Source organism: Ascaphus truei, chromosome 15 (assembly GCF_040206685.1).
Source record: "Ascaphus truei isolate aAscTru1 chromosome 15, aAscTru1.hap1, whole genome shotgun sequence".
NCBI classification, from domain to species: domain Eukaryota; kingdom Metazoa; phylum Chordata; class Amphibia; order Anura; family Ascaphidae; genus Ascaphus; species Ascaphus truei.
Window position 1 is genome coordinate 14,096,610 of NC_134497.1, and position 27,488 is coordinate 14,124,097.

At 54.4% G+C, this 27,488-nt stretch overlaps 2 protein-coding genes across 4 annotated transcripts; one reads left to right on the forward strand and one right to left on the reverse strand.

The window, feature by feature from the left end:
• Window positions 1-65: 65 nt before the first annotated feature.
• On the reverse strand, window positions 66-8,604 carry ZGPAT (zinc finger CCCH-type and G-patch domain containing). 2 transcript variants are annotated; one of them, XM_075571685.1, is made up of 7 exons: window positions 8,377-8,595; window positions 6,552-7,172; window positions 5,571-5,704; window positions 4,033-4,194; window positions 3,823-3,945; window positions 2,765-3,176; window positions 66-1,026 (listed from the first exon to the last, which is right to left on the reverse strand). In XM_075571685.1, exons 2-7 carry the CDS (start codon window positions 7,106-7,108, stop codon window positions 888-890), a joined length of 1,527 nt encoding a protein of 508 aa, XP_075427800.1. In that variant the 5' UTR covers window positions 7,109-7,172; window positions 8,377-8,595; the 3' UTR covers window positions 66-887. The 2 variants fall into 2 exon arrangements, with proteins under 2 accessions (XP_075427800.1, XP_075427799.1); XM_075571684.1 differs by having other exon boundaries at window positions 3,823-4,194; window positions 8,377-8,604.
• Window positions 8,605-8,646: 42 nt separating this feature from the next.
• Window positions 8,647-21,079, forward strand: ARFRP1 (ARF related protein 1). 2 transcript variants are annotated; one of them, XR_012788179.1, is made up of 8 exons: window positions 8,647-8,801; window positions 10,439-10,540; window positions 12,421-12,508; window positions 12,901-12,983; window positions 15,663-15,744; window positions 18,321-18,391; window positions 19,970-20,146; window positions 20,340-21,079. XR_012788179.1 is itself a non-coding variant. In XM_075571690.1 (8 exons), the coding sequence occupies exons 2-8, from the start codon at window positions 10,448-10,450 to the stop codon at window positions 20,425-20,427; spliced, it is 606 nt and encodes a 201-aa protein (XP_075427805.1). In that variant the 5' UTR covers window positions 8,647-8,801; window positions 10,439-10,447; the 3' UTR covers window positions 20,428-21,079. The 2 variants fall into 2 exon arrangements, 1 of the variants encoding a protein (XP_075427805.1); XM_075571690.1 differs by having other exon boundaries at window positions 19,970-20,070.
• The last annotated feature ends 6,409 nt before the right edge of the window (window positions 21,080-27,488 follow it).

Sequence of the window (27,488 nt, forward strand, 5' to 3'; positions counted from 1 at the left end):
TCTCCCTGCTCACAGGATACATGCGTGTGCTGCGGGGTAACCCCCTGGGAGGACCGAGCGATGGGTAATAAAAAAAAGGGGTTTATTTCTCACCAGAGAAAAATATTACACAGTCCAGGGTGAAGGAACATGAATGAAACATCTCTATACAAAAAGGTACACCCCCATACAGAGGTACACCCCCCCCCACATCTCTATACAAAGGTACACCCCCATACAGAGGTACACCCCCCCCACATCTCTATACAAAGGTAAATCCCTATACAAAGGTACACCCCCATACAGAGGCACACCCCCGCACATCTCTATACAAAAGGTACTCCCCTATACAAAGGTACACCCCCCATACATCTCTATACAAAGGTACACCCCCCCCCACATCTCTATACAAAGGTATTCCCCTATACAAAGGTACACCCCCATATAGCTCTATACAGAGGTACCCCTCTATACAAGGGTACACCACCCCCATACAGCTTTAGAAAGAGGTACTGATCCCATAGAGCTCTATACGGAGATACCCAACCCACATAGCTCTATACAGAAGTGTACACTCCTATACTGTACATAGGCCCATCATACATAGGTGTACAAATATAGCTGTATAAAGGTACTCAACCCATATAGCTCAATACGGGTATAAAGCCAAATGCAGCACTATAAAGATGTACCAAACCGATGCGGCTTTATACAGAGATGAACACACCTTATACAGAGGTACCCAACCCAAACTGCTCTATACAGAGGTGTACAGCCACCTGCCCCCAAACGACTCCATACAGAGGTACATCAAAACACATACAGCTCTATACAGAGGTGTACACACTGCACACAGTTCCATACACGGAGGCCCAGCAGTACTATACATAGTCCCACAGCGCCAGGCCTCAGAATTCAGTCATCTTCTTGTGAGTGTCGGCTTTCTTCCGCTCTCTCTGCAGACTCAGCTCGTCCTGCTGCAGCGTCGCGAGCTCCGTGCGTGCGCAGGACAAGCGCAACTCCAGCTGTGCACTCACCACGCTCTCCCTGCAAGGGAAGGGGAGCAAGAGGGTCACACACCGCATGCCCCCAGGGAGAGTGTCACACACCGCATGCCCCCCGGGAGAGGGTCACACACCGCATGCCCCCAGGGAGAGTGTCACACACCGCATGCCCCCCGGGAGAGGGTCACACACCGCATGCCCCCAGGGAGAGTGTCACACACCGCATGCCCCCCGGGAGAGTGTCACACACCGCATGCCCCCCGGGAGAGGGTCACACACCGCATGCCCCCAGGGAGAGTGTCACACACCGCATGCCCCCAGGGAGAGTGTCACACACCGCATGCCCCCCGGGAGAGGGTCACACACCGCATGCCCCCCGGGAGAGGGTCACACACCGCATGCCCCCAGGGAGAGTGTCACACACCGCATGCCCCCAGGGAGAGTGTCACACACCGCATGCCCCCCGGGAGAGGGTCACACACCGCATGCCCCCAGGGAGAGTGTCACACACCGCATGCCCCCAGGGAGAGGGTCACACACCGCATGCCCCCAGGGAGAGTGTCACACACCGCATGCCCCCAGGGAGAGTGTCACACACCGCATGCCCCCAGGGAGAGTGTCACACACCGCATGCCCCCAGGGAGAGTGTCACACACCGCATGCCCCCCGGGAGAGGGTCACACACCGCATGCCCCCCGGGAGAGGGTCACACACCGCATGCCCCCCGGGAGAGGGTCACACACCGCATGCCCCCCGGGAGAGGGTCACACACCGCATGCCCCCCGGGAGAGGGTCACACAACGCATGCCCCCAGGGAGAGGGTCACACACCGCATGCCCCCCGGGAGAGGGTCACACACCGCATACCCCCCGGGAGAGGGTCACACAACGCATGCCCCCAGGGAGAGTGTCACACACCGCATGCCCCCCGGAGAGGGTCACAACCCTCCACACACACATACGAGACACACAACGCATGCCCCCCGGGAGAGGGTCACACAACGCATGCCCCCCGGAGAGGGTCACAACCCTCCACACACACACACACGAGACACACAACGCATGCCCCCAGGGAGAGTGTCACACACCGCATGCCCCCCGGGAGAGGGTCACACACCGCATGCCCCCCGGAGAGGGTCACAACCCTCCACACACACACACACGAGACACACAACGCATGCCCCCAGGGAGAGTGTCACACACCGCATGCCCCCCGGAGAGGGTCACAACCCTCCACACACACACACACGAGACACACACCGCATGCCCCCCGGGAGAGGGTCACACACCGCATGCCCCCCGGGAGTGTCACACCCCTCCCCCCACACCGCATGCCCCCCAGGAGAGGGTCACCCCCCCCCCACACACACACACACACACAAACAAAAACCGCTCACCCCTCCCCCCGAGAGAGCAACATCACTCCCCCTCCCCCCCCCCCCCCCCCCGTGAAGAGGGTAACCCATGTGCACGCTTCCCTGGGGAGCTTTTAAAAAGTGACAGGCGGGCCGGTGGCCCACAGAGCCGGTCCCTCCCATCGCAGGGCGACAGACAGAAGGAACCCGTAACCCACGGAGTCTCCCCCTCCCCATCACAACCTTTCAAGCAATCTAAAGTGGGAGTCCAGTAATGTTTCCCTGTGTATTCCAAGGAACCTTCATTACTAAGAACACACACTTCCAGGACAGCGACACTGGAAATGGATCGGCAGCGCTTGGCTGGGGCCCGACCCACCGCGCCCCCGGCCTCTCACCGACCCACCGCGCCCCCGGCCTCTCTCACCGCCCCACGTTCCGCGCCAGGGCTTCCGTCAGCCGGCCCATCTCCCGTTGCTTCTGCTGGACCTTCTCCGAGGCCTGTGCCAACCGCACGCTCAGTGCCCGCTTGCTGCCTTGGCTGGCGTGGTACAGGTCCTTCCCTCGCCTATCCGTGCTGCCCTGGGCTCCTCCCGGCTGACCCCCGGGCAACCGGCCCTCCAGCTTCTCGTTAAGGAAGTCGAACACGTTGGGGCGGGTCTTGGCGACGCGCCCCTGCCCGGCCGGCTTCACCCGCCGTCTCCTGGGTTTGGAGGAGGGGTCCTGCCTCCCCCCGCGCTTCCTCCGCTGGATCTCCGCGCACTGGTCCAGGGATTTGCCCTTGGGCAGCACGACGGCCACAATGGGTTCCACGCGCCCCTCCGCGTTTCGCCCCAGCCCTGAGAAGGGTAACGACACGCCCCCGGATGGGGATTATGAGGGCAGAGGAAAAAGAAACAGCAGAGCAGGGGGCCTTTGAGTGTGAGTGCGCTCGGGAGTGAGAGGTAAAGGGCAATGCAGAACAAGCGAGTTTAAGTGCTGTTAATATAGCTGCGTATTGATGTGAAGTGAGAGCAGTGAGTATGAGTGGTGTAGGTGTAGGGAGTGAGTATGAGCAGTGAGTAAAGTAAGTGTGGCAGGTAGTTTAGGGGAGTGAGCAGTGAGTGTGAGTGATGCAAGTGTGGCAGATAGTTTAGGAGAGCGAGTGATGTAGGTATGGCAGGTATTGTATGGGAGTGAGTGCGAGTGATGCAAGTGTGGCAGATAGTTTAGGAGAGCGAGTGTGAGTGATGTAGGTATGGGAGGTATTGTACGGGAGTGAGTGTGAGTGATGCAAGTGTGGCAGATAGTTTAGGAGAGCGAGTGTGAGTGATGTAGGTATGGCAGGGATTGCACGGGAGTGAGTGTGAGTGATGTAGGTATGGCAGGGATTGCATAAGAGTGAGTGTGAGTGATGTAGGTGTGGCAGGTATTGTAGGGGCATGAGCAGTGAGGGATGTAGGTATAGTTCAGCCACCCTCCTCCCCTCACACCGGATTCACTCACCTTTCCCGAACTCGTAGCCCATGCGCACGAGGAGCTTGGATCCGATCCCGCGAGTGTGCGCCTCCCACCCAGCGAATGCAGAACTGCAAGGGGTGTCTCCACTCGCCTCCTCAACCCCGAGTACTGCAACAGAGAGAGGGCGGGGGGAGTCACACAAGGAGTCCAAAAGGGGAGGGGAGCGGTTAATGTGGGGCACTACTGTCGTCCTACCTTTAGCATACCCAGAATCCTCTGCTCCTCCCTCCTCATCCTCATCGGAGGAGGAAGAGCTGTCGCTGCCTCGCAGGGGGGGGAGGAGGGCGTCAGCCTCTAGCACGGAGTCCTTCAGCAGCTGAGAATCAAACTTCACCGTGTAAAAGCCACTGTCTATGTCTGAGAGAGAGACAGGCGGGGGTGAGAGAGACAGGCGGAGTGAGAGAGAGAGAGACAGGCGGAGTGAGAGAGAGAGACAGGCGGAGTGAGAGAGAGAGACAGGCAGAGTGAGAGAGAGAGACAGGCGGAGTGAGAGAGAGAGACAGGCGGAGTGAGAGAGAGAGACAGGCGGAGTGAGAGAGAGAGACAGGCGGAGTGAGAGAGAGAGACAGGCGGAGTGAGAGAGAGAGACAGGCGGAGTGAGAGACAGGCAAAGTGAGAGAGAGAGAGACAGGCGGAGTGAGAGAGAGACACAGGCGGAGTGAGAGAGAGACAGGCGGAGTGAGAGAGAGAGGCGGAGTGAGAGAAAGAGACAGGCGGAGTGAGAGAAAGAGACAGGCGGAGTGAGAGAAAGAGACAGGCGGAGTGAGAGAAAGAGACAGGCGGTGTGAGAGAAACAGACAGGCGGAGTGAGAGAAAGACAGGCGGAGTGAGAGAAAGAGACAGGCGGAGTGAGAGAGAAAGATAGAGAGAGAGAGAGACAGGTGGAGTGTGACAGAGAGAAAGAGAGAGACAGGGAGAGAGACGGGTGAGAGGGAGAGAGACGGTAAAGAAAGTAACATAGAAGCGGTGAGAGAGAGACACACACACACAGAGAGAGAGACACACACACACACAGAGAGAGAGACAGAGAGAGAGAGAGAGCTCTTCCTTTCCCTCCTATTACTCCTACACTGAAGTGACATATCCCAATAATCCTGGCCCTACCCACATACCAATCCTTTCACATCCCACACCCTACCCCAAAGTCTCCTTCTCACCAGCGCTGCCTGGCTCCCCCCTCAGACCCCGCCTCTCCTATGGTGGTCTCTCCCATATCCACACCCCCAGACAGGGCGGAGGAGATGGCATACACCACACGGCACATATCACATCATACCCCCCTTCCCCTCCCTCTCATCCTCCGAAGTCCCCGCTGTCTCTTTCCCCCCCTTTCTCTCCGTGTCGCTGTCATCTCTCGTCCCCCTGGACCAACCTCTCAATTTCTTGACCACTTTGCCGTCTGGCTTCCTCACTTCTGACACTCACACTGTCCCCCGGGGAGACTGGAACATACCCATCGCCAATCCCAATGCCACTTCCGCCGCCCAGTAAAGGATAATAATAATCACATGGAAACTCTCATTGACATCAATGCCCCCCGATCGGCACTATTGCAGTTTAATGAATAATCCCAGATAGAGAGGGCAAGCTATACACGCCTATAACATGCTATACAGCCCCTCCACCGCTCGTAGTGGAAGGGCTACGGGTGTCCCAGATACATTCCTCCTGAAGTCCCGCAGTTGGCCTCAAAGTCCCTCTAACTGACAGCGGTCAAGTGCCCAAGGTCTCACCTATAATGCGCGCGGTGTACCAGATGCCGTCGCTGTGTCTGGCCAGGCAGGGAGACTCCAGCCCCAGGGTGCTGAGATCTGGCTCAGCGAAGGGCTGGAGCTCATCCACGGACACCACCTGTCCGTGCGAGAACCTGGGGGGGGGGGGGGAAACAGGGAGGGGTGTCTCAACTCGTGGCTGCCAACCGTAGGTATAGATTTATATAGCGCCACCAACGTGCACAGCGCTTTCTAGAATTAGAGTACACAGTCAGTACAGGGGGATAATATACAATGTTTCACAAGTGCATAAAGCAAGGTTAAGCAATGGGAATTAGAGTATCCCTGTCTCAAAGGGCTTGCAATCTAAATGAACGCTGCACTCATACATTCATGTGGGGGGGCATCAGATCTATGAGCAGCTCTGGGCTGCAAAAGAGAGCCGAGAATGAGATTTAGACAGGCAAGACGCTGTCCTTTGGAGAAGGAAAATTGGATGTGACTCCAAGTGGGTGTTTAACAAACGATGACTGCCATTAGTGCTCAAGTGGCTGTTAGTGACAGTGTCGCTGTTCAGTGAATAACCCCCTAAATGACAGCCGTGTGTCACCTTGGACAAGTCCCTGAATCTGGCTGCTGCTCAGACACAACCCATTAAACTAGAACCAATACGGGGCCAGGAATCACTGCAGTACGCATCAAAAGAGAACGCCAACGTCGTGTGAATGTAACACTTAAGGCACTGGTGTCCAACATTAACGCAGATGGCTAAATGTATCCTCACGATGTTGGAGCTGGTATGAACACAGAGCTTGTGAAGTATGGGGCCTATCAAATTCTGTGAGCTCAGTGAATTCTGGGACTTGCTGTCCTGCTCTCTCCAATGTCACTGCATTGTCTTGGAGGCAGAACTACAACTCCCTGCATCCCCTGCTTCCGCATAAAGGGGTAAGCGTAGATATCCTTTCATCAGATGGATAGTGCAGATCCTCTCTCCCTCACCTGCAGCTCTCCAGGAAGCGACACTTTCCATCCAGGAAGTAGGGACACGGTTTCATGGCCTTATGAGTGGGATAGAGGTAGAGTACGCGGACCCCGGGCCCCCCACTCTCCGTCTGCTCTGACCCCACGATCATAGCGTTGTGATACTCCAGGGTCCCCCAGGTGCTGTAGTAGGGGGCTTTGACCTTCACCCCACTGGTCTCATCTGCATCCCCCTCCTGCTCCTCCTCTGATCCATCCGGACCCTCAGCCGTCTCCCCGTTGGCACCTGAAGGCTGGGGTTCCTCGCTCATCTCACCGATGGCCGTCGTAAAGGCCACGTATTCTTCATCCTGGTGTGATGAAGCTGAAGGTTTGTCCAGGGCTGACAGAAGTTTGCTCTTCTGCATGGACAGCAGGCTGGACTCGGTCAGTTCTATGAGCTGCTGCAGGTCGCCCTGGAGTTGGGCGAGATCTGCCTGCTGTGAGGGGTCAGGTCCGGCCCGGAGGGTCAACTCCACCTGCTCCAGCTGAGCTCTGTACGTCTGCAGCGCGGCACCTATGCTCTGCTCATCCATTCTGCAGAGTGATGAGCTTCGGCTCTGCAGGGACCTCCCTCCAACTCTCGTGCGGCTGAATGCTCTGCAAGACACACATAGGACGCTCAGGGTCACAGTCAACCCCTTATGTAGGTATATCGGTATTTATATAGCGCCATCTAGATACACGCAACACAATATAACACAATGGGAATAAGCGCTTTAGGTTTAAAACAGGAAAGGGAGCCCATGCCCTGAAGAGCTTACAATCTAAGAGGTAAGTGGGGAGAACTTACAGAGACAGGAGGGTGTTCTTGTGTCTGCAAGGGGTCAAGACCCATACAGACACAGAACTTGGGTAACCCAACTCCTGAGAGCCACCCGAGTTCATAGAAACTGACAGCAGATAAGGACCACGTGGCCTCCCCACACACACACACCCATTCTCCTCTCCACTGTGAGACCACAGAACCTTCATGTTACGGAGATACCTTGTGTCGATCCCCCCAAGCAGTTCCCAGTTTTTAATCCCCCTGAATATAACAAAACAGAATCCGGAAAGTGAGAGAACGTTTTCAAACTCCACTCATCCACCGCAGCATACGGCCCCAGAGACAGGCACAGGGGAGCTCACCGAGGAAGAACACGTACATGCAACAAGCCTGGCTCCAAACTCTAAGATCATATGGAAGTCTACGAGAGCCACTGAAGCTGGGACTGAGACCTACTGTACGCATAAGGAATAGGACTGCCTCCCCCCTCCCAAATCAGTGACTCTGCCCCCCCCCCCAGTGAGTGAAGGCCACCCTCGTGAGTGAGGGCCCCCCCAGTGAGTGAGCCCCCCCATTGAGTGAGCTCCCCCCTAGTGAGGCCCCCCCCATTGAGTGAGGGCTCCCCCCTAGTGAGGCCCCCCCCATTGAGTGAGGGCTCCCCCCTAGTGAGTGAGCCCCCCGTGAGTGACCCCCCATTGAGTGAGGGCTCCCCCAATGAGTGAGCCCCCCCTAGTGAGTGAGGGTTTCCCCAGTGAGTGAGGCCCCCCCATTGAGTGAGGGCTCTCCCAGTGAGTGAGCCCACCCCTAGTGAGTGAGGGCTTCCCCAGTGAGTGAGCTTCCCCCCCAGTGAGTGAGGGCCCTCCCAGTGAGTGAAGGTGTCGCCTGCAATGACCCAGAACAATGAGATTTGGGGATTGTTGACCAATACAAATGTTTTCATGTTAAACCGCTGCCTTGTGTCTCTGAGACCCCAGTGGTGTCTATGAGAGGAACAGTGAGGCTGTCTGACCTGACACAGTATACATTATACCTTACCTCAGGCTTCCTCACACCAAGGCGCCATGACACCGGCTCTATGGCGTCACCAGCACCATGGAGGCGGCCCACTGCGGGCTAGACAAGACCGGCTGCCATCTTGGTATGGGCAGCATCTCTGAAGATTACATCACATTGGGATAATTGACGAAGCCCATGTATATGTAGCTAGATAGATGCAGCTCTATATACCGCCTCAGCATACACACAGTGCAATGAGCTCCGGGAATCGCCGCAGGTGTACATAAGTAAGGTATATCCGCCACACACAAGATGGCCGCCCGCTTCTGATGTGCCTCCCTATCTCCCGCGCGGGCTCTATGGTTGTACAGTAAACACCAAGCCTGGGCTCAGTTTCCCATGATGCTGTGTGGCGGAGGCCCGGAAGTGAGTGAGCTGGCTCGGACGGTGCTGGAGAAGCTGTGGTGAGTGTGGCCCCCCCCGGGGAACCCGTCACTGCCAGCCCGAGGCTGAAGGGCTGCCTAGGCCCAAGCACACAGAAACCTACCAGCACCAGCTAAGGGCAAACAATCAATGCCCCCTGTACACCAGTTGTATACCCTCCGTGTATACCTGTGGTGTCCTGCACACCAGCTGTATAGCTATTGTACATGTGTCCCTATATAACAGCTGTATACGTATTGTACGTGTGTCCCAGTATAACAACTGTATACGTATTGTACGTGTGTCCCCGCATAGCGGCTGTCTACGTATTGTACGTGTGTCCCCGCATAGCGGCTGTCTACGTATTGTACGTGTCCCCGCATAGCGGCTGTCTACGTATTGTACGTGTGTCCCCGCATAGCGGCTGTCTACGTATTGTACGTGTCCCCGCATAGCGGCTGTCTACGTATTGTATGTGTGTCCCCGCATAGCGGCTGTCTACGTATTGTACGTGTGTCCCCGCATAGCGGCTGTCTACGTATTGTATGTGTGTCCCCGCATAGCGGCTGTCTACGTATTGTACGTGTGTCCCTGCATAGCGGCTGTCTACGTATTGTACGTGTGTCCCCGCATAGCGGCTGTCTACGTATTGTACGTGTGTCCCCGCATAGCGGCTGTCTACGTATTGTACGTGTGTCCCCGCATAGCGGCTGTCTACGTATTGTACGTGTGTCCCCGCATAGCGGCTGTCTACGTATTGTACGTGTGTCCCCGCATAGCGGCTGTCTACGTATTGTACGTGTGTCCCCGCATAGCGGCTGTCTACGTATTGTACGTGTCCCCGCATAGCGGCTGTCTACGTATTGTACGTGTGTCCCCGCATAGCGGCTGTCTACGTATTGTACGTGTCCCCGCATAGCGGCTGTCTACGTATTGTACGTGTGTCCCCGCATAGCGGCTGTCTACGTATTGTACGTGTGTCCCTGCATAGCGGCTGTCTACGTATTGTACGTGTCCCCGCATAGCGGCTGTCTACGTATTGTACGTGTGTCCCCGCATAGCGGCTGTCTACGTATTGTACGTGTGTCCCCGCATAGCGGCTGTCTACGTATTGTACGTGTCCCCGCATAGCGGCTGTCTACGTATTGTACGTGTCCCCGCATAACGGCTGCATAGCGGCTGTCTACGTATGTCCCTGTATAGTGGCTGGCCGCGCGGCGTCACACGGCACCACACGGCACCACGTTGCCATGACAACGCAACACCGCGTGACGGCACATAGCGCCCAGTTGACATAGCAACGGGCGTCACGTGATGCAGTTACGTGGCGTCCCAGTTGGCATGGCAACACAGCACCATTTGACGCCGCGCGGCCATATTGAGAAGAGATGCAAGGGAAAGATGCCAGGCGATCGCACAGGTGAGAGAATTAAGCACCGGTTCTGTGAACTTGTGAAATTTTAGGAACCGGTTCGCGTGAACCGTCTGAATCCCACCGCTGGCTGCACGTGACAGTGATCTTGGTACATTGGGAATGGGTTTGCCTTGTTACATCCCCAACCTAGTTGGCGCTGCTCTTTTTCAACTGTCCTGTGACATCACATCTCCTTGTGATATCGGCGCACAGTGTGATGTCATGGTTTGGGGGATGTTAACACAGTAACCCGCTCTGCCGCAGGTTCCCGTCATGTACACCCTGCTCTCCGGACTGTACAAGTACGTGTTCCAGAAGGACGAGTACTGCATTCTGATCCTGGGGCTAGACAATGCAGGCAAAACGGTGAGTGGGCACTGCCAGACACTCCGTGTGTGTGTGCGCCAGGGGTGAGCGCTGCCAGGCAGGGTGTGTGCGCACCTGGAGGTAGCTAGGAGCGGGCACGAACAGGCAGGGTATGTGTGCCAGTTAGGGTGTATGTGCTGGGAGTGGGCACTTCCAGGCAGGGGGTGAGTGCCAGGGGGTGAGTGCTGCCAGGCAGGGTGTGTGTGCCAGGGGGGAGCGCTGCCAAGGGGTGAGTGCTGGCCGGCACGGTGTGAGTGCTGGCCGGCACGGTGTGAGTGCTGGCAGGGTGTGAGTGCTGGCAGGGTGTGAGTGCTGGCAGGGTGTGAGTGCTGGCAGGGTGTGAGTGCTGGCAGGGTGTGAGTGCTGGCAGGCAGGGTGTGTGCGCCAGGGGCTGAGCGCTGGCAGGCAGGGTGTGTGCGCCAGGGGCTGAGCGCTGGCAGGCAGGGTGTGTGCGCCAGGGGCTGAGCGCTGGCAGGCAGGGTGTGTGCGCCAGGGGCTGAGCGCTGGCAGGCAGGGTGTGTGCGCCAGGGGCTGAGCGCTGGCAGGCAGGGTGTGTGCGCCAGGGGCTGAGCGCTGGCAGGCAGGGTGTGTGCGCCAGGGGCTGAGCGCTGGCAGGCAGGGTGTGTGCGCCAGGGGCTGAGAGCTGGCAGGCAGGGTGGGTGCGCCAGGGGCTGAGCGCTGGCAGGCAGGGTGGGTGCGCCAGGGGCTGAGCGCTGGCAGGCAGGGTGGGTGCGCCAGGGGCTGAGCGCTGGCAGGCAGGGTGGGTGCGCGAGCGGTGAGCGCTGCCAGGCAGGGTGGGTGCGCGAGCGGTGAGCGCTGCCAGGCAGGGTGTGTGTGCGAGCGCTGGCAGGCAGGGTGTGTGTGCCAGGGGGCAGTGCTGGCAGGCAGGGTGTGTGTGCCAGCGGTGAGCGCTGCCAGGCAGGGTGTGTGTGCGAGCGCTGGCAAGCAGGGTGTGTGTGCCAGCGGTGAGCGCTGCCAGGCAGGGTGTGTGTGTGCGAGCGCTGGCAGGCAGGGTGTGTGCCAGGGGGGAGCGCTGCCAGGCAGGGTGTGTGCGCCAGGGGGGGAGCGCTGCCAGGCAGGGTGTGTGTGCCAGGGGTTGAGTGCTGGCAGGCAGGGTGTGTGCGCCAGGGGGGAGCGCTGCCAGGCAGGGTGTGTGTGCCAGGGGTTGAGTGCTGGCAGGCAGGGTGTGTGCGCCAAGGGGGAGCGCTGCCAGGCAGGGTGTGTGTGCCAGCGGTGAGCGCTGGCAGGCATGGTGTGTGTGCCAGGGGGGAGCGCTGCCAGGCAGGGTGTGTGCGCCAGGGGGGGAGCGCTGCCAGGCAGGGTGTGTGCGCCAGGGGTTGAGTGCTGGCAGGCAGGGTGTGTGCTCCAGGGGGGAGCGCTGCCAGGCAGGGTGTGTGCGCCAGGGGTTGAGTGCTGGCAGGCAGGGTGTGTGCGCCAGGGGGGAGCGCTGCCAGGCAGGGTGTGTGCGCCAGGGGGGGAGCGCTGCCAGGCAGGGTGTGTGTGCCAGGGGTTGAGTGCTGGCAGGCAGGGGGTGTGCGCCAGGGGGGAGCGCTACCAGGCAGGGTGTGTGTGCCAGGGGGGTGCGGGCATGGACAGGCAGGGTGTGTGTGCCAGGAGAGAGCTGGGAGCGGGCACTTGCAGGGTGTGTGCACCAAAGGGAAGCTGGGAGCAGGCTTCTAGGCAGGGTGTATGTGCCAGCGGGGAGCTGAGGGGGGACAGATACTGGGGTATGTGTCAGAGGGAAATCAGGTTGTGGGCACTGCCATGAAAGGAGGGGGGTCGGGGGAAAGGTCAAGGGGTAAAATAAGGAGACACTGCCAGGGTGTGCGTGCCATGGATACATCAGGAGTGTGCTGCCTAACGAGATGTTTCTCCCTCAGACATTCCTGGAACAGACGAAAATCCGATTCAGTCGGAACTACAAGGGAATGAATCTGTCCAAAATCACCACCACGGTGGGACTGAACAGTAAGTGCCCCTGCGGGGGGTCTTCTGGGGCTGTTACTAAGATTGGGTGCATAGCGTGGGATGGGTCGTGCGGAGAGATGTTTTGCGTGGCGTGCGGTGGGATGGGTCGTGCGGAGAGATGGGGTGTGTGGCGTGCGGTGGGATGGGTCGTGCGGAGAGATGGGGTGTGTGGCGTGCGGTGGGATGGGTCGTGCGGAGAGATGGGGTGTGTGGCGTGAGGTGGGATGGGTCGTGCGGAGAGATGGGGTGTGTGGCGTGCGGTGGGATGGGTCGTGCGGAGAGATGGGGTGTGTGGCGTGCGGTGGGATGGGTCTTGCGGCACAAGGTGGGATGGGGCACGTGGCACGTGGCACTGTCCTGCTGGCTCACTGCTCATGTGCCATCTCTTGCAGTCGGTACCATCGATGTGGGGAAGGTGCGGCTGATGTTCTGGGACCTTGGGGGACAGGAGGAGCTGCAGGCGCTGTGGGACAAGGTGAGCATGTAACCTAAGCAGTGACATACTGTGTGTGTCACAGATCCCTGACACTACCTCATATATACTAAGCAGCGCTAAGACGCTTGAATGAGCCATGAGAGGTGCCTTATAGCTTAGTATTGCTTAGTAAATATGGTCCTGTTTCTCCGTCTCTGCGTTGAATTCCCGGATCCTTCATGCTTTGTCTGTGTGTCTGTGTGTCTGTGTGTCTGTGTGTCTGTGTGTCTGTGTGTCTGTGTGTCTGTGTGTCTGTGTGTCTGTGTGTCTGTGTGTCTGTGTGTCTGTGGTTTTTAACGAATAGTCTGAGGAAGAAGTTCATAGGCGACTTGATAAAATTAAAGTATATAAGGCACCTGGCCCCGATGGTATACAAATACATCCAATAGTTCTTAAGGAGTTAAGCTCAGTAATAGCCAAACCATTACATTTAATATTCAAGCACTCCATTTCCACAATCTCAGTACCACAAGATTGGCGTAAAGCAGATGTGGTGCCTATATTTAAAAAGGGAGCTAGATCACAACCGGAGAATTACAGACCCGTAAGCCTGACTTCAATTGTGGGGAAACTACTTGAAGGTTTAGTATGGGTTAATATTCAGGAATACCTAATGGAAAACAAAATCAGTAGTAATGGTCAGCATGGATGTATGATGGATAGGCTGTGCCAAACTAACCTTATTTGTTTATTTGAAGAGGTAAGTAGGAATTTAGACCAGGGTAATGCAGTTGATGTGGTCTGAACAAAGAAAATTGTGACTGGAGCGCTAAAGTGTAAATAAAAATTGAGTAAATCAAATAGTAATAAATATCCTTCAAATAAAGGTAGGCTGTCTAGTACAAACAGAATGTAACATAGAAATAAAGAAAACCTGGCGCCAAATGTTCATGTGGAAAGTCCTGTGATCTTCAGAGAATCTGCACAAGTGCTTGACAGGCCATGAAACGAAAAGAGAGAGAACAAACACACATCATAGCGTACAACTGCTGGGTAACTCAGTCTACACTATACAACATGCAACAACAAGACTCCTAGTGAACGAACTGAAAAACAAAGCCCTCCATTGCTTCAGTGCTGTCTTTTATGACAGAGTTCTTCTTTTAATAAATTGTATGTTTTTCAGTTCGTTCACTAGGAGTCTTGTTGTTGCATGTTGTATAGTGGTAGACTGAGTTACCCAGCAGTTGTACGCTATGATGTGTGTTTGTTCTCTCTCTTTTCGTTTCATGGCCTGTCAAGCACTTGTGCGGATTCTCCAGTTGATGTGGTCTACTTAGATTTTGCAAAGGTTTATGATATGGTTTCACACACGAGGTTGGTGTACAAAATAAAGCAAATTGAACTTAGTAAAAATATATGCACCTAGATTGAAAACTGGTTGAAGGACAGACAACAGAGGGTTGTCATAAATGGAACTTTTTGTGAGTGGAGTACCTCGGGGATCGGTACTGGGACCCCTGCTTTTTAACTTGATTATTAATGACCTTGAGGTTGGCATCTAGAGCAAAGTCTCCATCTTTGCCGATGATACTAAATTGTGTAAGTTAGTAGAATCAGAGCAGGATGTACTTTCTCTCCATAAGGACTTGGAGAGACTGGAAACTTGGGCAGGTAAATGGCAGATGAGGTTTAATACAGATAAATGAAAGGTTAAGCATTTGGGAAGCAAGAATAAACAGGCGACTTACAAATTAAATGGGGATAAGTTAGGGGAATCCTTGATGGAGAAGGATTTAGGAGTGCTTGTAGACAGCAGGCTTATTAATAGTGCCCAAAGTCATGCAGTAGCTGCAAAGGCAAACAAGATCTTATCTTGCATTAAATGGGCAATTGATGGAAGGGAAATAAACATAATTATGCCCCTTTATAAAGCATTAGTAAGACCACACCTTGAATATAGAGTACAATTTTGGGCACCACTCCTTAGAAAATACATTATGGAACTGGAGAGAGCAAAGAAGAGCCACCAAATTAATAAAGGGGATGGATAATCTGATTTATGAGGAAAGGCTAGCTAAATTAGATTTATTTACATTAGAAAAGAGGTGTCTAAGAGGGGATATAACTATATACACATATATTTTTGGACAATACAAGGAGCTTTCAGAATAACTATTCATCCCACGGGCAGTACAAAGGACTCGGGGCCATCCCTTAAGGTTGTAGGAAAGGAGATTTCACCAGCAACAAAGGAAAGGGTTCTTTACAGTAAGGGCAGTTACAATGTGGAATTCATTACCCATGGAGACTGGGATGGCAGATACAATAGATATCTTCAAAAATAGGTTGGACATCTTTTTAGAAAGGAAAGGTATACAGGGATATACCAAATAAGTAAACATGGGATGGATGCTGATCCAGGGAGTAATCGGATTGCCAATATTTTCCCCCTTATGAGATATCATTAGATGATGTGTCACTGGGGTTTGTGTTTGGCTTCCTCTGTATCAATATACTGTAAGTACGGATATAGGATAAAGTATCTGCTGTCTAAAATTAGCATAGGTTGAACTTGACAGGGGCATGTCTTTTTTCAACCTCATCTACTATGTAACTACGATGTAACTATGTAACTATGTAACTACTATGTAACTATGTAACTATGTCTGCCTTTTTTGCTGGTCTTTAACTCTGTGTCTCTGTTGATCTGCTGGCCTTTGATGCTCTTTCTCTCAGTACTACGCAGAGTCCCACGGGGTGATTTACGTGATCGACTCTACAGATGAGGCGCGTATCTCTGAATCCAAGCGAGCCTTCGGTAAGCTGCCTTGAAAACGCAGGGGAGGCAGAGCCCAGCGCGCAGGGCGATGTCAGCCTCTGGAATACCTGCGCTGACCCTCTGCCAGTGACGGCGATAAGAGAGAAAAGTTACTGCCCCAATGTGTGGGAAAATTCCTCCCAGACAGTGAATGCAGGGGGCTCTGTGCTGTGGGATGGGGCAGTATGGGGCATTTCCTCCCAGACAGTGAATGCAGGGGGCTCTGTGCTGTGGGATGGGGCAGTATGGGGCATTTCCTCCCAGACAGTGAATGCAGGGGGCTCTGTGCTGTGGGATGGGGCAGTATGGGGCATTTCCTGTCAGACAGTGAATGTAGGGGGCTCTGTGCTGTGGGATGGGGCAGTATGGGGCATTTCCTGCCAGACAGTGAATGCAGGGGGCTCTGTGCTGTGGGATGGGGCAGTATGGGGCATTTCCTGCCAGACAGTGAATGCAGGGGGCTCTGTGCTGTGGGATGGGGCAGTATGGGGCATTTCCTGCCAGACAGTGAATGCAGGGGGCTCTGTGCTGTGGGATGGGGCAGTTTGGGGCATTTCCTCCCAGACAGTGAATGCAGGGGGCTCTGTGCTGTGGGATGGGGCAGTTTGGGGCATTTCCTCCCAGACAGTGAATGCAGGGGGCTCTGTGCTGTGGGATGGGGCAGTATGGGGCATTTCCTGCCAGACAGTGAATGTAGGGGGCTCTGTGCTGTGGGATGGGGCAGTATGGGGCATTTCCTGCCAGACAGTGAATGCAGGGGGCTCTGTGCTGTGGGATGGGGCAGTATGGGGCATTTCCTGCCAGACAGTGAATGCAGGGGGCTCTGTGCTGTGGGATGGGGCAGTATGGGGCATTTCCTGCCAGACAGTGAATGCAGGGGGCTCTGTGCTGTGGGATGGGGCAGTATGGGGCATTTCCTGCCAGACAGTGAATGCAGGGGGCTCTGTGCTGTGGGATGGGGCAGTATGGGGCATTTCCTGCCAGACAGTGAATGCAGGGGGCTCTGTGCTGTGGGATGGGGCAGTATGGGGCATTTCCTGCCAGACAGTGAATGCAGGGGGCTCTGGTCTCTGGGATGGGGCAGTATGGGGCATTTCCTCCCAGACAGTGAATGCAGGAGGCTCTGTGCTGTGGGATGGGGCAGTATGGGGCATTTCCTCCCAGACAGTGAATGCAGGGGGCTCTGGTCTCTGGGATGGGGCAGTATGGGGCATTTCCTCCCAGACAGTGAATGCAGGGGGCTCTGTGCTGTGGGATGGGGCAGTATGGGGCATTTCCTCCCAGACAGTGAATGCAGGAGGCTCTGTGCTGTGGGATGGGGCAGTATGGGGCATTTCCTGCCAGACAGTGAATGCAGGGGGCTCTGTGCTGTGGGATGGGGCAGTATGGGGCATTTCCTCCCAGACAGTGAATGCAGGGGGCTCTGTGCTTTGGGATGGGGCAGTATGGGGCATTTCCTGCCAGACAGTGAATGCAGGGGGCTCTGTGCTGTGGGATGGGGCAGTTTGGGGCATTTCCTCCCAGACAGTGAATGCAGGGGGCTCTGTGCTGTGGGATGGGGCAGTATGGGGCATTTCCTCCCAGACAGTGAATGCAGGGGGCTCTGTGCTGTGAGATGGGGCAGTATGGGGCATTTCCTCCCAGACAGTGAATGCAGGAGGCTCTGTGCTGTGGGATGGGGCAGTATGGGGCATTTCCTCCCAGACAGTGAATGCAGGGGGCTCTGCTGTGGGATGGGGCAGTATGGGGCATTTCCTCCCAGACAGTGAATGCAGGGGGCTCTGTGCTGTGGGATGGGGCCGTTTGGGGCATTTCCTCCCAGACAGTGAATGCAGGGGGCTCTGTGCTGTGGGATGGGGCAGTATGGGGCATTTCCTCCCAGACAGTGAATGTAGGGGGCTCTGTGCTGTGGGATGGAGCAGTATGGGGCATTTCCTGCCAGACAGTGAATGCAGGGGGCTCTGTGCTGTGGGATGGGGCAGTATGGGGCATTTCCTCCCAGACAGTGAATGTAGGCGGCTCTGTGCTGTGGGATGGGGCAGTATGGGGCATTTCCTCCCAGATAGTGAATGCAGGGGGCTCTGTGCTGTGGGATGGAGCAGTATGGGGCATTTCCTGCCAGACAGTGAATGCAGGGAGCTCTGTGCTGTGGGATGGGGCAGTTTGGGGTATTTCCTGCCAGACAGTGAATAGGGGAGGCTCTGTGCTGTGGGATGGGGCAGTTTGGGGCATTTCCTGCCAGACAGTGAATGCAGGGGGCTCTGTGCTGTGGGATGGGGCAGTTTGGGGCATTTCCTGCCAGACAGTGAATGCAGGGGGCTCTGTGCTGTGGGATGGGGCAGTATGGGGCATTTCCTGCCAGACAGTGAATGCAGGGGGCTCTGTGCTGTGGGATGGGGCAGTATGGGGTATTTCCTCCCAGACAGTGAATGCAGGGGGCTCTGTGCTGTGGGATGGGGCAGTATGGGGCATTTCCTGCCAGACAGTGAATAGAGGAGGCTCTGTGCTGTGGGATGGGGCGTGTGACGATGAGCTGTGCTGCTCCCATGTTCATTCTCCCCCTCTGTCTCTCGCAGAGAAGATGATCAGCAGCGACGCGCTGGAAGGCGTGCCCATCCTTGTGCTGGCAAACAAGCAGGACGTGGAGGTAACGGGGAGGGGTGGGGGTAGGAGAGAGATACTTACCCCCCAATATTTCTTGGTTCAATAAATATAAAAATCCTACTTGTCTGTACATTTGCATTTCATTACCCAGAATCCCTGGCTGCAGTGGAAGCATTGTTTGCGAAGCGACAATGGGCAGGGTTGCAGACCTGCCTGAGACGTAAATGTGCCCACAAGTGGTATTTTTAGCTGGGGAGTTGATCCCACCAGTAGTTATGTAATTGTCTGCCTGGTCCATTAAAGCTGCTGTTCAGTCAATATCCTGCATGTGTGTTTTTTTTTAATAAATCAGTTCTGTAGTAAGAAAAAATACTTTTAGCATTTTCTGTTTTAAAAACAACAACTTTGAAAGACCAATTTTCTTGTATTCTATTTTAGCAAGCATTTGCTAAGGCACTGCCCCTTCATGTCCTGTCACAAGCCCTGGCACACCCCTTTGTCAGCCCTGCTCTCCCTCTAGCACATGTCAGTGCTTATGAATATTCATGAGCTTCCACTGACTGACAGAAGCAGATGAAAAACATATCCCATATCTAAAGATGTCGCCAAATTTCGCCGATCAATACATAGAGAACGAATTGACCTGCAGCTATACAGTTCTTTAGGTAATTAGAGATTGCCCACATGAAACTATTGAATTAAAAAAATAAATTTAAAAAAAAAGACTGAACTGCAGCTTTAACACGATCCGACAGTTACTGAGAATAATGGCTGCAGTTCTGGGTTTCAGCCTGTAGGTGGAGTCCCAGGCCGGCCTGTCTGGGCCTGCCAGATATTCAGCACACGCTGGGGGCATCAGACTTGGGTTTTTTCTTGTGTAGTGCTGACCGTGTTCCCTGCCCCGCAGAGCTTACAATCTGTTTTTGGTGCCTGAGGCACAGGGAGATAAAGTAGCTGACCCCTTGGAATGGGACCAGGCCCTGCCTGCTTCGCTCTCGGTGTCAGAGTTATCAGCCGGTGTCTTTACTCGCGGTGCCGCACCGTCAGCTCGGGTGTATCGGTTTATTTATGTAGATCCGCCAATGTACGCTGCGCTTTACACAGTTCCAGTGCGTGGTCAGTACGTTACAATAGTAATCGTACAAAAAGCTTTAACAGGAGCCGTTTGCCTGAAGAGCTTACAATCTAAGGCTAAGTACTAGAGGGAAATGAGATAAATGCGGACACCTAGCAGCTGCAGCATACATTATTATAGCAAATGGCATAATCGTGGTGTCACTTGGTGCTGGATACATTCACTAATCGCCGTGTGTGTGTTTACAGGGTGAGTAGGGTTGTGTGTGTGTGTGTATACAGGGTGAGTAGTGTGTGTGGGTGTGTGTGTATACAAGGTGAGTTGTGTGTGCGTGTACACAAGGTGAGCAGTGTGTGTACACACAGGGTGAGTAGGGTGTGGGTGTGTATACAGGGCGAGTAGTGTGTGCGCGTGTGCACGCGCTCTCAGGAGTGGGTGTGGGTGTGGGTGTGGGTGTGTGTGTGTGTGTGTGTGTGTGTGTGTGTGTGTGTTCGCTCGTGTGTGTTCGCTCAGGAGGAGGAGTGACGAGCTGTACCCCCTCCGCAGGACTGCCTCTCCATCCCCGACATCAAGACGGCTTTCAGCGACTGCATCAACAAGATCGGGAAGAGAGACTGCCTCACCCAGGCCTGCTCTGCTCTCACGGGGTAAGAGGGGGCGGGGGGCTGTAATAAATACCCCGGGGAGAGACTGCCTCACCCAGGCCTGCTCTGCTCTCACAGGGTAAGAGGGGGCGGGGGCTGTAATAAATACCCCGGGAAGTCTCTTCCCATCACTGGAGGAGAAATCAGTCTCATTCATGTGACGCTGATCCCTTCTCACAGCATGTTAAATAGGGGTCTGTATATAGCGATAGAGCCCGCTTTGTGCCTCGTGTATATCCTGCAGCATCTCTCTCTCTCTCCTCCCCCCTCAGGAGCGGTCTGAATGAAGGGGTTGAGTGGATGGTGAAATGTGTTATGAGGAATATCCACCGGACCCCCCGGCAGAAGGACATCACATAGTAGGATGCCCCCTCCCACCCCCTCGCATCAAACACCAGAACCGCCCGCCCCCCTCCCCCAACACTGCCCAGTCACAGGATACCTGCGGAAAGGTGCTGAAAATGTGTGACACGGCTACCACTCGTAGGCAATTATGCTGCTTATGCATCTGTCTGTAGGTAGATAAAGATCTAGAGATACCACACACGTAGCCGTCGTTACAGCTCCCCCTGATCCGAGCGATGATGATGATGATGACGTCGTCGATATCTCCGCGTATTCTGCTCTGTGACCGCTGACGATCAGACGTAAACACAAACGGCAGAGCGCCCGTGTCGCTGTATCATTGTGTCCAGACGTGGGGGGGGGGGTCTGTCACTGCGCGTGTTTATTCTGCCGCATTAATCCCTGACTCCCCCCCCCCCCCGATGCGAGAGAGAGGGGCGGCTCTCGGGACAGAGGGAGGTTATAAAGTGAGGCCGGTCCCGGATCAGGTCTGATGTATTGGAAAGAAGACGACGAGGGTCTCGGCAGAGCCAGGTGTATATCAGAGACTGTGGGGCTTATTCAACGAAGTGCGACGCGTTTCATGGGTTCAGTCTGCGGAACACATACCCGTAAATAAAATTGTTACTTGTCTGATATTTATAAATCACATTTGAAAGCCCCAAAATGTTTCCACTGTTTTTATCATTGAGGTGAGGAGGTTTATTACAAATTACTGGTCCATCCCAGTGATAAAGTAACCAGATAAAGGTTAACTTCCTTCTGGGACTCAAAGTGCTACACAATTACAGTATAACGTGCGGTCCGCAGCACACAGGAATGTTAGACAGTCCCTGCCCTGTAGAGCTTACAATCTGTTTTTTTTGTATGTGTCCCGTCACACTCCACCCCCCTCCCCCGTCACACTCCCCCCCCCCTCCCCCCGTCACAACTCCCCCCCTCCCCGTCACACTCCCCCCCTCCCCCCGTCACACTCCACCCCTCCCCCCGTCACACTCCCCCCCCTCCCCTCTTCACACTCCCCCCCGTCACCCCCCCCCCCTCCCCCCCGTCACACCCCCCCCTCCCCCGTCACCCCCCCCCCCTCCCCCCCGTCACACCCCCCCCCCTCCCCCCGTCACACCCCCCCCCCCTCCCCCCGTCACACCCCCCCCCCCTCCCCCCGTCACACTCCCCCGTCACACTCCCCCCCCTCCCCCCGTCACACTCCCCCCCCCCCCTCCCCCCTGTCACACTCCCCCCCCCCCCTCCCCCCCGTCACACTCCCCCCCGTCACACTCCCACCCCCCCCCCCGTCACACCTCCCCCCCCGTCACACTCCCCCCCCGTCACACTCCCCCCCCTCCCCCCGTCACCCTCCCCCCCTCCCCCCCCCCGTCACACTCCCCCCCTCCCCCCCCCCCTGTCACACTCCCCCCCTCCCCCCCCCCCCGTCACACTCCCCCCCTCCCCCCCCGTCACACCCCCCCCCTCCCCCCATCACACTCCCCCCTCCCCCCGTCACACTCCCCCCCCTCCCCCCGTCACACTCCCCCCCCCTCCCCCCGTCACACTCCCCCCCTCCCCCCGTCACTCCCCCCCCTCCCCCCGTCACTACCCCCCCTCCCCCCGTCACACTCCCCCCCCTCCCCCCGTCACTCCCCCCCCTCCCCCCGTCCTCCCCCCCCTCCCCCGTCACACTCCCCCCCCCTCCCCCCGTCACACTCCCCCCCCTCCCCCGTCACACTCCCCCCCTCCCCCCCGTCACACTCTCCCCCTCCCCCCGTCACACTCCCCCCCTCCCCCCCTGTCACACTCTCCCCCTCCCCCCTGTCACACTCTCCCCCTCCCCCCGTCACACTCTCCCCCTCCCCCCGTCACACTCTCCCCCCTCCCCCCGTCACACCTCCCCACCCCTCCCCCCCCGTCACACTAACCCCCCTCCCCCGTCACACTCCCCTCTCCTCCCCCCCGTCACACTCCCCCCCCTCCCCCCGTCACACTCCCTCCCCGCATCACTGCGTCACACTCCCCCCCCTCCCCCCTGTCACACTCCCCCCCCCCTCCCCCCCGTCCACCACTCCCCCCCCTCCCCCCCGTCACACTCCCCCCCCCCTCCCCCGTCCACACTCCCCCCCCTCCCCCCGTCACACTCCCCCCCTCCCCCCGTCACACTCCCCCCCTCCCCCCGTCACACTCCCCCCCTCCCCCCGTCACACTCCCCCCCCCCTCCCCCGTCACACTCCCCCCCCCCCGCGTCACACTCCCCCCGTCACACTCCCTCCCCGCATCACTGCGTCACACTCCCCCCTCCCCGCGTCACACTCCCCCCTCCCCGCGTCACACTCCATGCCACTGTTATCACTGTGCCGCTCCTTCAGTAAAGAGATCAGGCTACAGAGAGAAACTGCTCCCCTTACATTGAGGTCACGTTATTACATCACAGCGGCTGGTGCTGCACTTCTACATCAGATTCCAGGAAAGCGTGTTTAACGTGTTCCCTGTTTGTATAGTGGGACACGGCTCCAAATATAGTTACAACATCCTATTTATAGGCACATGTGTCATAGGAACACCTCCCCCGTGATCAGAACGTACTGTGTGTGTCTGATAAGAGCGGGTTATTGCTGTCTCATACAGAGTTATCACTTCCTCGGGCACTCTCGCCCTGGAGTGAGTTTCCCATTTTCTGCCTTTCACTTCCTGTAATTCCTGTAAGGGCAGAAAGGAGACGGTCTGGATCCTACACGGAGGGGACCTTTATATACCCCAAACTAGTCCTAAATAAACATGTACCTATGGCAGAGACAAACGCACAGGGGCGCAGCAGAGGTAAGCAAGTGTGTGGACCGATGGTAATAGGGGTAGAAAAGTAATAAATTCTGCGCTCAAAGGTGAAAAAAGGAGTGTAATAATTCTATCCACATTAATTGTAAGTCTGCTAAATTAATTGGGATTATATATAATGCACAAGTATTCACCTCCTCTCCCCCCCCCCCCCCCGTACATTAACATGTTGGCACCTGAGCGTTCTCCACAACGCTGTCAAATTAGACTTTACATCTACAAAAACGACTCAAAGTGATAAAGTTTGAAAATGCATATAGAATATAAAGACGGTTAAAACGGATTATTCTCGTTTGCATAAATATTCAGCCCCTTTCCTATGAGTGAAATGGTTTCAGCCGGTGTGTAATCAAAGAGGTTTAACGTGTGGATCATTTCTCTCAGGTATATAAAGACTTTCAAGCTGCAACTCACATATAATGATCCCAACACGGCCACCATGAGACCAGGGTGCTGTCAAAACAAGTCCGGGCTAAAGTGGCAGAGAGGCACAGAGTAGGGGAGGGGTACAAGAACATTTCATAAGGTGCCGAGTGTCCCTCTCAGCACAGTGACGCCCATCATTAAGAAGTGGGAGATGCAGCGTACCACCCAGACACTACCCAGATCAGGGCGCAAAGTGAGGAGCCGGACAAGCAGGAAACTGGGTCGCGATGTCACTCCGAAGCCAACAATGACCTTGAGAGTTCTGCAAAGTTCTGTGTCTGAGATGGGAGTCCGTGTTCACACATCAACAATAAGCCGGCCCCTACACAAAGCTGGCCTGTATGGACGGGTGGCAAGAAAGACGCCAGTACTCAAAGACTCGTCTTAAGTCACATTTGGAGTTTGCGAATAAGCATATAGATGATACCGGTGACGTGAATAAAGGTGTTGTAGTCAAACGAGATAAAAATGTACTTTTTGGTCTAAATTCCAAGCGTTACGTCTGGCGCACACTCAACAATGCACATCACCCGGTCAACACCATCCCAACTGTCAAGCCTGGTGGTGGAAACACCATGTGATGGGGATGCTTCTCTTCAGCAGGGACTGGGAAGCTCGTCAGGATAGGCTCATCACCACCGGAACAGGAAGAGGAGCCTCTCCAGCTGGGAATCCCCTCCCGGTTGGGCCGGACGGCTACACCTGAGTCGGGTGGCAAGTAAAAGTATCATTTACCACAATAAACCGAGTAGTCGCTTACATATCAAGTAAAAACTGGGTACCAGCTGCCGTTAAAGGAGATAGTCCGGTTCCGTATAGAAGATGTTGGGATAGGCGCGGTGAAGTCCCCACCATGTGCCTGGGTCAAGCAGAAGAGACTCCCAAGAGCTGCTTGGTATCCCCACGGGGTGGACGTAAAAACCACATGACCAACGCGTTTCACACTGCACACACTTCCTCAGGTAAGTTGGTACTCACTGTTTTTAATTTATATGTAAGGGACTACTTACTGTCTTCTTTATTGTGATAAATGATACTCTAACTTACCTCCAGTGAGCCCCTGTGTATTTCCGAGATTCCCTCTTTGAGGAACCTCTACTGGGAAGTGGACCATCTCGCTACAAGAGGGCAGCAAGGGGGAATTGGAGTCACAACTGGGTTATCTGCCGAGAACCCTATACTGTATTTTTATGGATATATTTATATTTGTATATGTATATATATTTTTTTTTTTTAGAGTTCCATTTTTTTTCTTAGTGAAGACTGCTTATGAAGTGCTGTACACTGATTTTTTTCAAGCACAGCTCCCTGCCCCAAAGAACTCACAATCTAATTGGTTTGGTACCAGAGGCACAGGGAGAGAAAGTGACTTACCTAAGTGCACAAGGAGGAGATGCTTGCAGTTCAAACCAGGTTCACCCAGACACTGTTCTGAACGCTTGGCTACTCCTTTAGCTAAGAATAGGCTCAAACAGTACAGGTTCTCCCTCCTGACTGTGTGTGTTAATAGGATCTTGAATGAGTTTGTCATCTCTTGCTCCTAGCGACCCCTGCAGTGATCCCTTTCCATTGGGCTGGGGGCGCTGCCATTTTATCTATGACAGATTGGCGCAAAACATTTACGGCTTGTTAAAAATAAAAACACCCCGAGAGCCGAAATATTCCTAATTTTACCCAATAGTAGTAACAAAGGAACGAGAGGGTATGTTTGGTATGGGGGTCATATGGTACTGTTTATTGGACCAACAAGTAGTTGATATGTTACAAGCGTTCCAACAATGAAAGGTAGTGCCCGCACTCAATAAGGGGGTGTAGAGGGGGGTACTTAGCTGCCAATGCACTGTGTCCAGGGAAATCCAAGGGTCCCGAAGTAAGCCAGGACGGTGAAAGGAAGCAGGCACACGGTCTTAATTATCCAAGAATTGAATGTGCCTAAGAAACCACTTCTTAGGCACATGACCGTGTGCCTGCTTCCTTTCACCGTACAAGCTTTCCAACCTCTCAGGGACCTTCATCGGGTAACCCTGAGCAGTTGGAAAGCTTGTAACATATCAACTACTTGTTGGTCCAATAAAAGGTATCATACCCCCACTCCCTGTCCCTCCTGTGTTACTACATGGAAGGAGGAACATGGTTACGCACCCTTTGCCTCATTGCAAAGTGATTTATGGGGCTGTGTGCTCAGGGCACGTACATATAAAATAAAACCCTTTATTGAAACACCCCCACCCCCTCCCAAACCGAGAGGGGAGAGTGAGATAAGGAGATTGGAAAGGACGGGCCGCTCCACGACTGCGATATTTTAGGGGCATTTCACCGTAATGGTAACTCCCTCGATTTACCGAAACAGAGATTATTTAAGGGAAGCAGAAAATGAAAGCGAGCAAAGGCTCGGAGGGACAGAGGCGCGGAGAAATAAAGGGCGCGGGCGTTGTAACGGAGGGGGCAGAGACAGCGGCACTACTTCTGCCACAATACCACCATTGATATATTCCACTGGATCCGCAACCTCTCAAGGAAGAAGAGCTGTTATATACAAAATGCCGTTGTCCAAAATATTCCGAGAGCTGCTACACATGCATGAATATTACACCCCCACACACACATACATATAGTGTACTATACACACTAATAGTATATACTGTATAATCATTAACATACAACACATGCATGAATATTACACCCCCACACACACATACATATAGTGTACTATACACACTAATAGTATATACTGTATAAGCATTACCATACAGCACATGCATGAATATTACACCCCCACACACACATACATATAGTGTACTATACACACTAATAGTATATACTGTATAAGCATTACCATACAGCACATGCACGAATATTACACCCCCACACACACATACATATAGTGTACTATACACACTAATAGTATATACTGTATAAGCATTACCATACAGCACATGCATGAATATTACACCCCCACACACACATACATATAGTGTACTATACACACTAATAGTATATACTGTATAAGCATTACCATACAGCACATGCACGAATATTACACCCCCACACACACATACATATAGTGTACTATACACACTAATAGTATATACTGTATAAGCATTAACATACAACAAACTTACTTTAATCAGAATTTGTGAAAAGAAGAAATATGTGGGGGAATAAAATGCATCTCATTAAGAATAAGTCCTTTTTTTGTGTGTGTTTTTTTCATTGTTTTTCCGTGCAAAACAGTTTGTCATTTTCAAATACACAATACATACATACACATTTACTACCCCCCCAAATACATGCACACACACTCCCCCCCAAATACATGCACACACACTCCCCCCCAAATATATGCACACACACTACCCCCCAAATACATGCGCACACACTCCCCCCCAAATACATGCACACACACTCCCCCCCAAATACATGCACACACTCCCCCCCAAATACATGCACACACACTCCCCTCCCCAAATACATGCACACACACTCCCCCCCCAAATACATGCACACACACTCCCCCCAAATACATGCACACACTCCCCCCCAAATACATGCACACACACTCCCCCCCAAATACATGCACACACTCCCCCCCCAAATACATGCACACACACTCCCCTCCCCAAATACATGCACACACACTCCCCCCCCAAATACATGCACACACACTCCCCCCCAAATACATGCACACACACTCCCCCCCAAATACATGCACACACACTCCCCCCCAAATACATGCACACACTCCCCCCCAAATACATGCACACACACTCCCCTCCCCAAATACATGCACACACACTACCCCCCAAATACATGCACACACACTA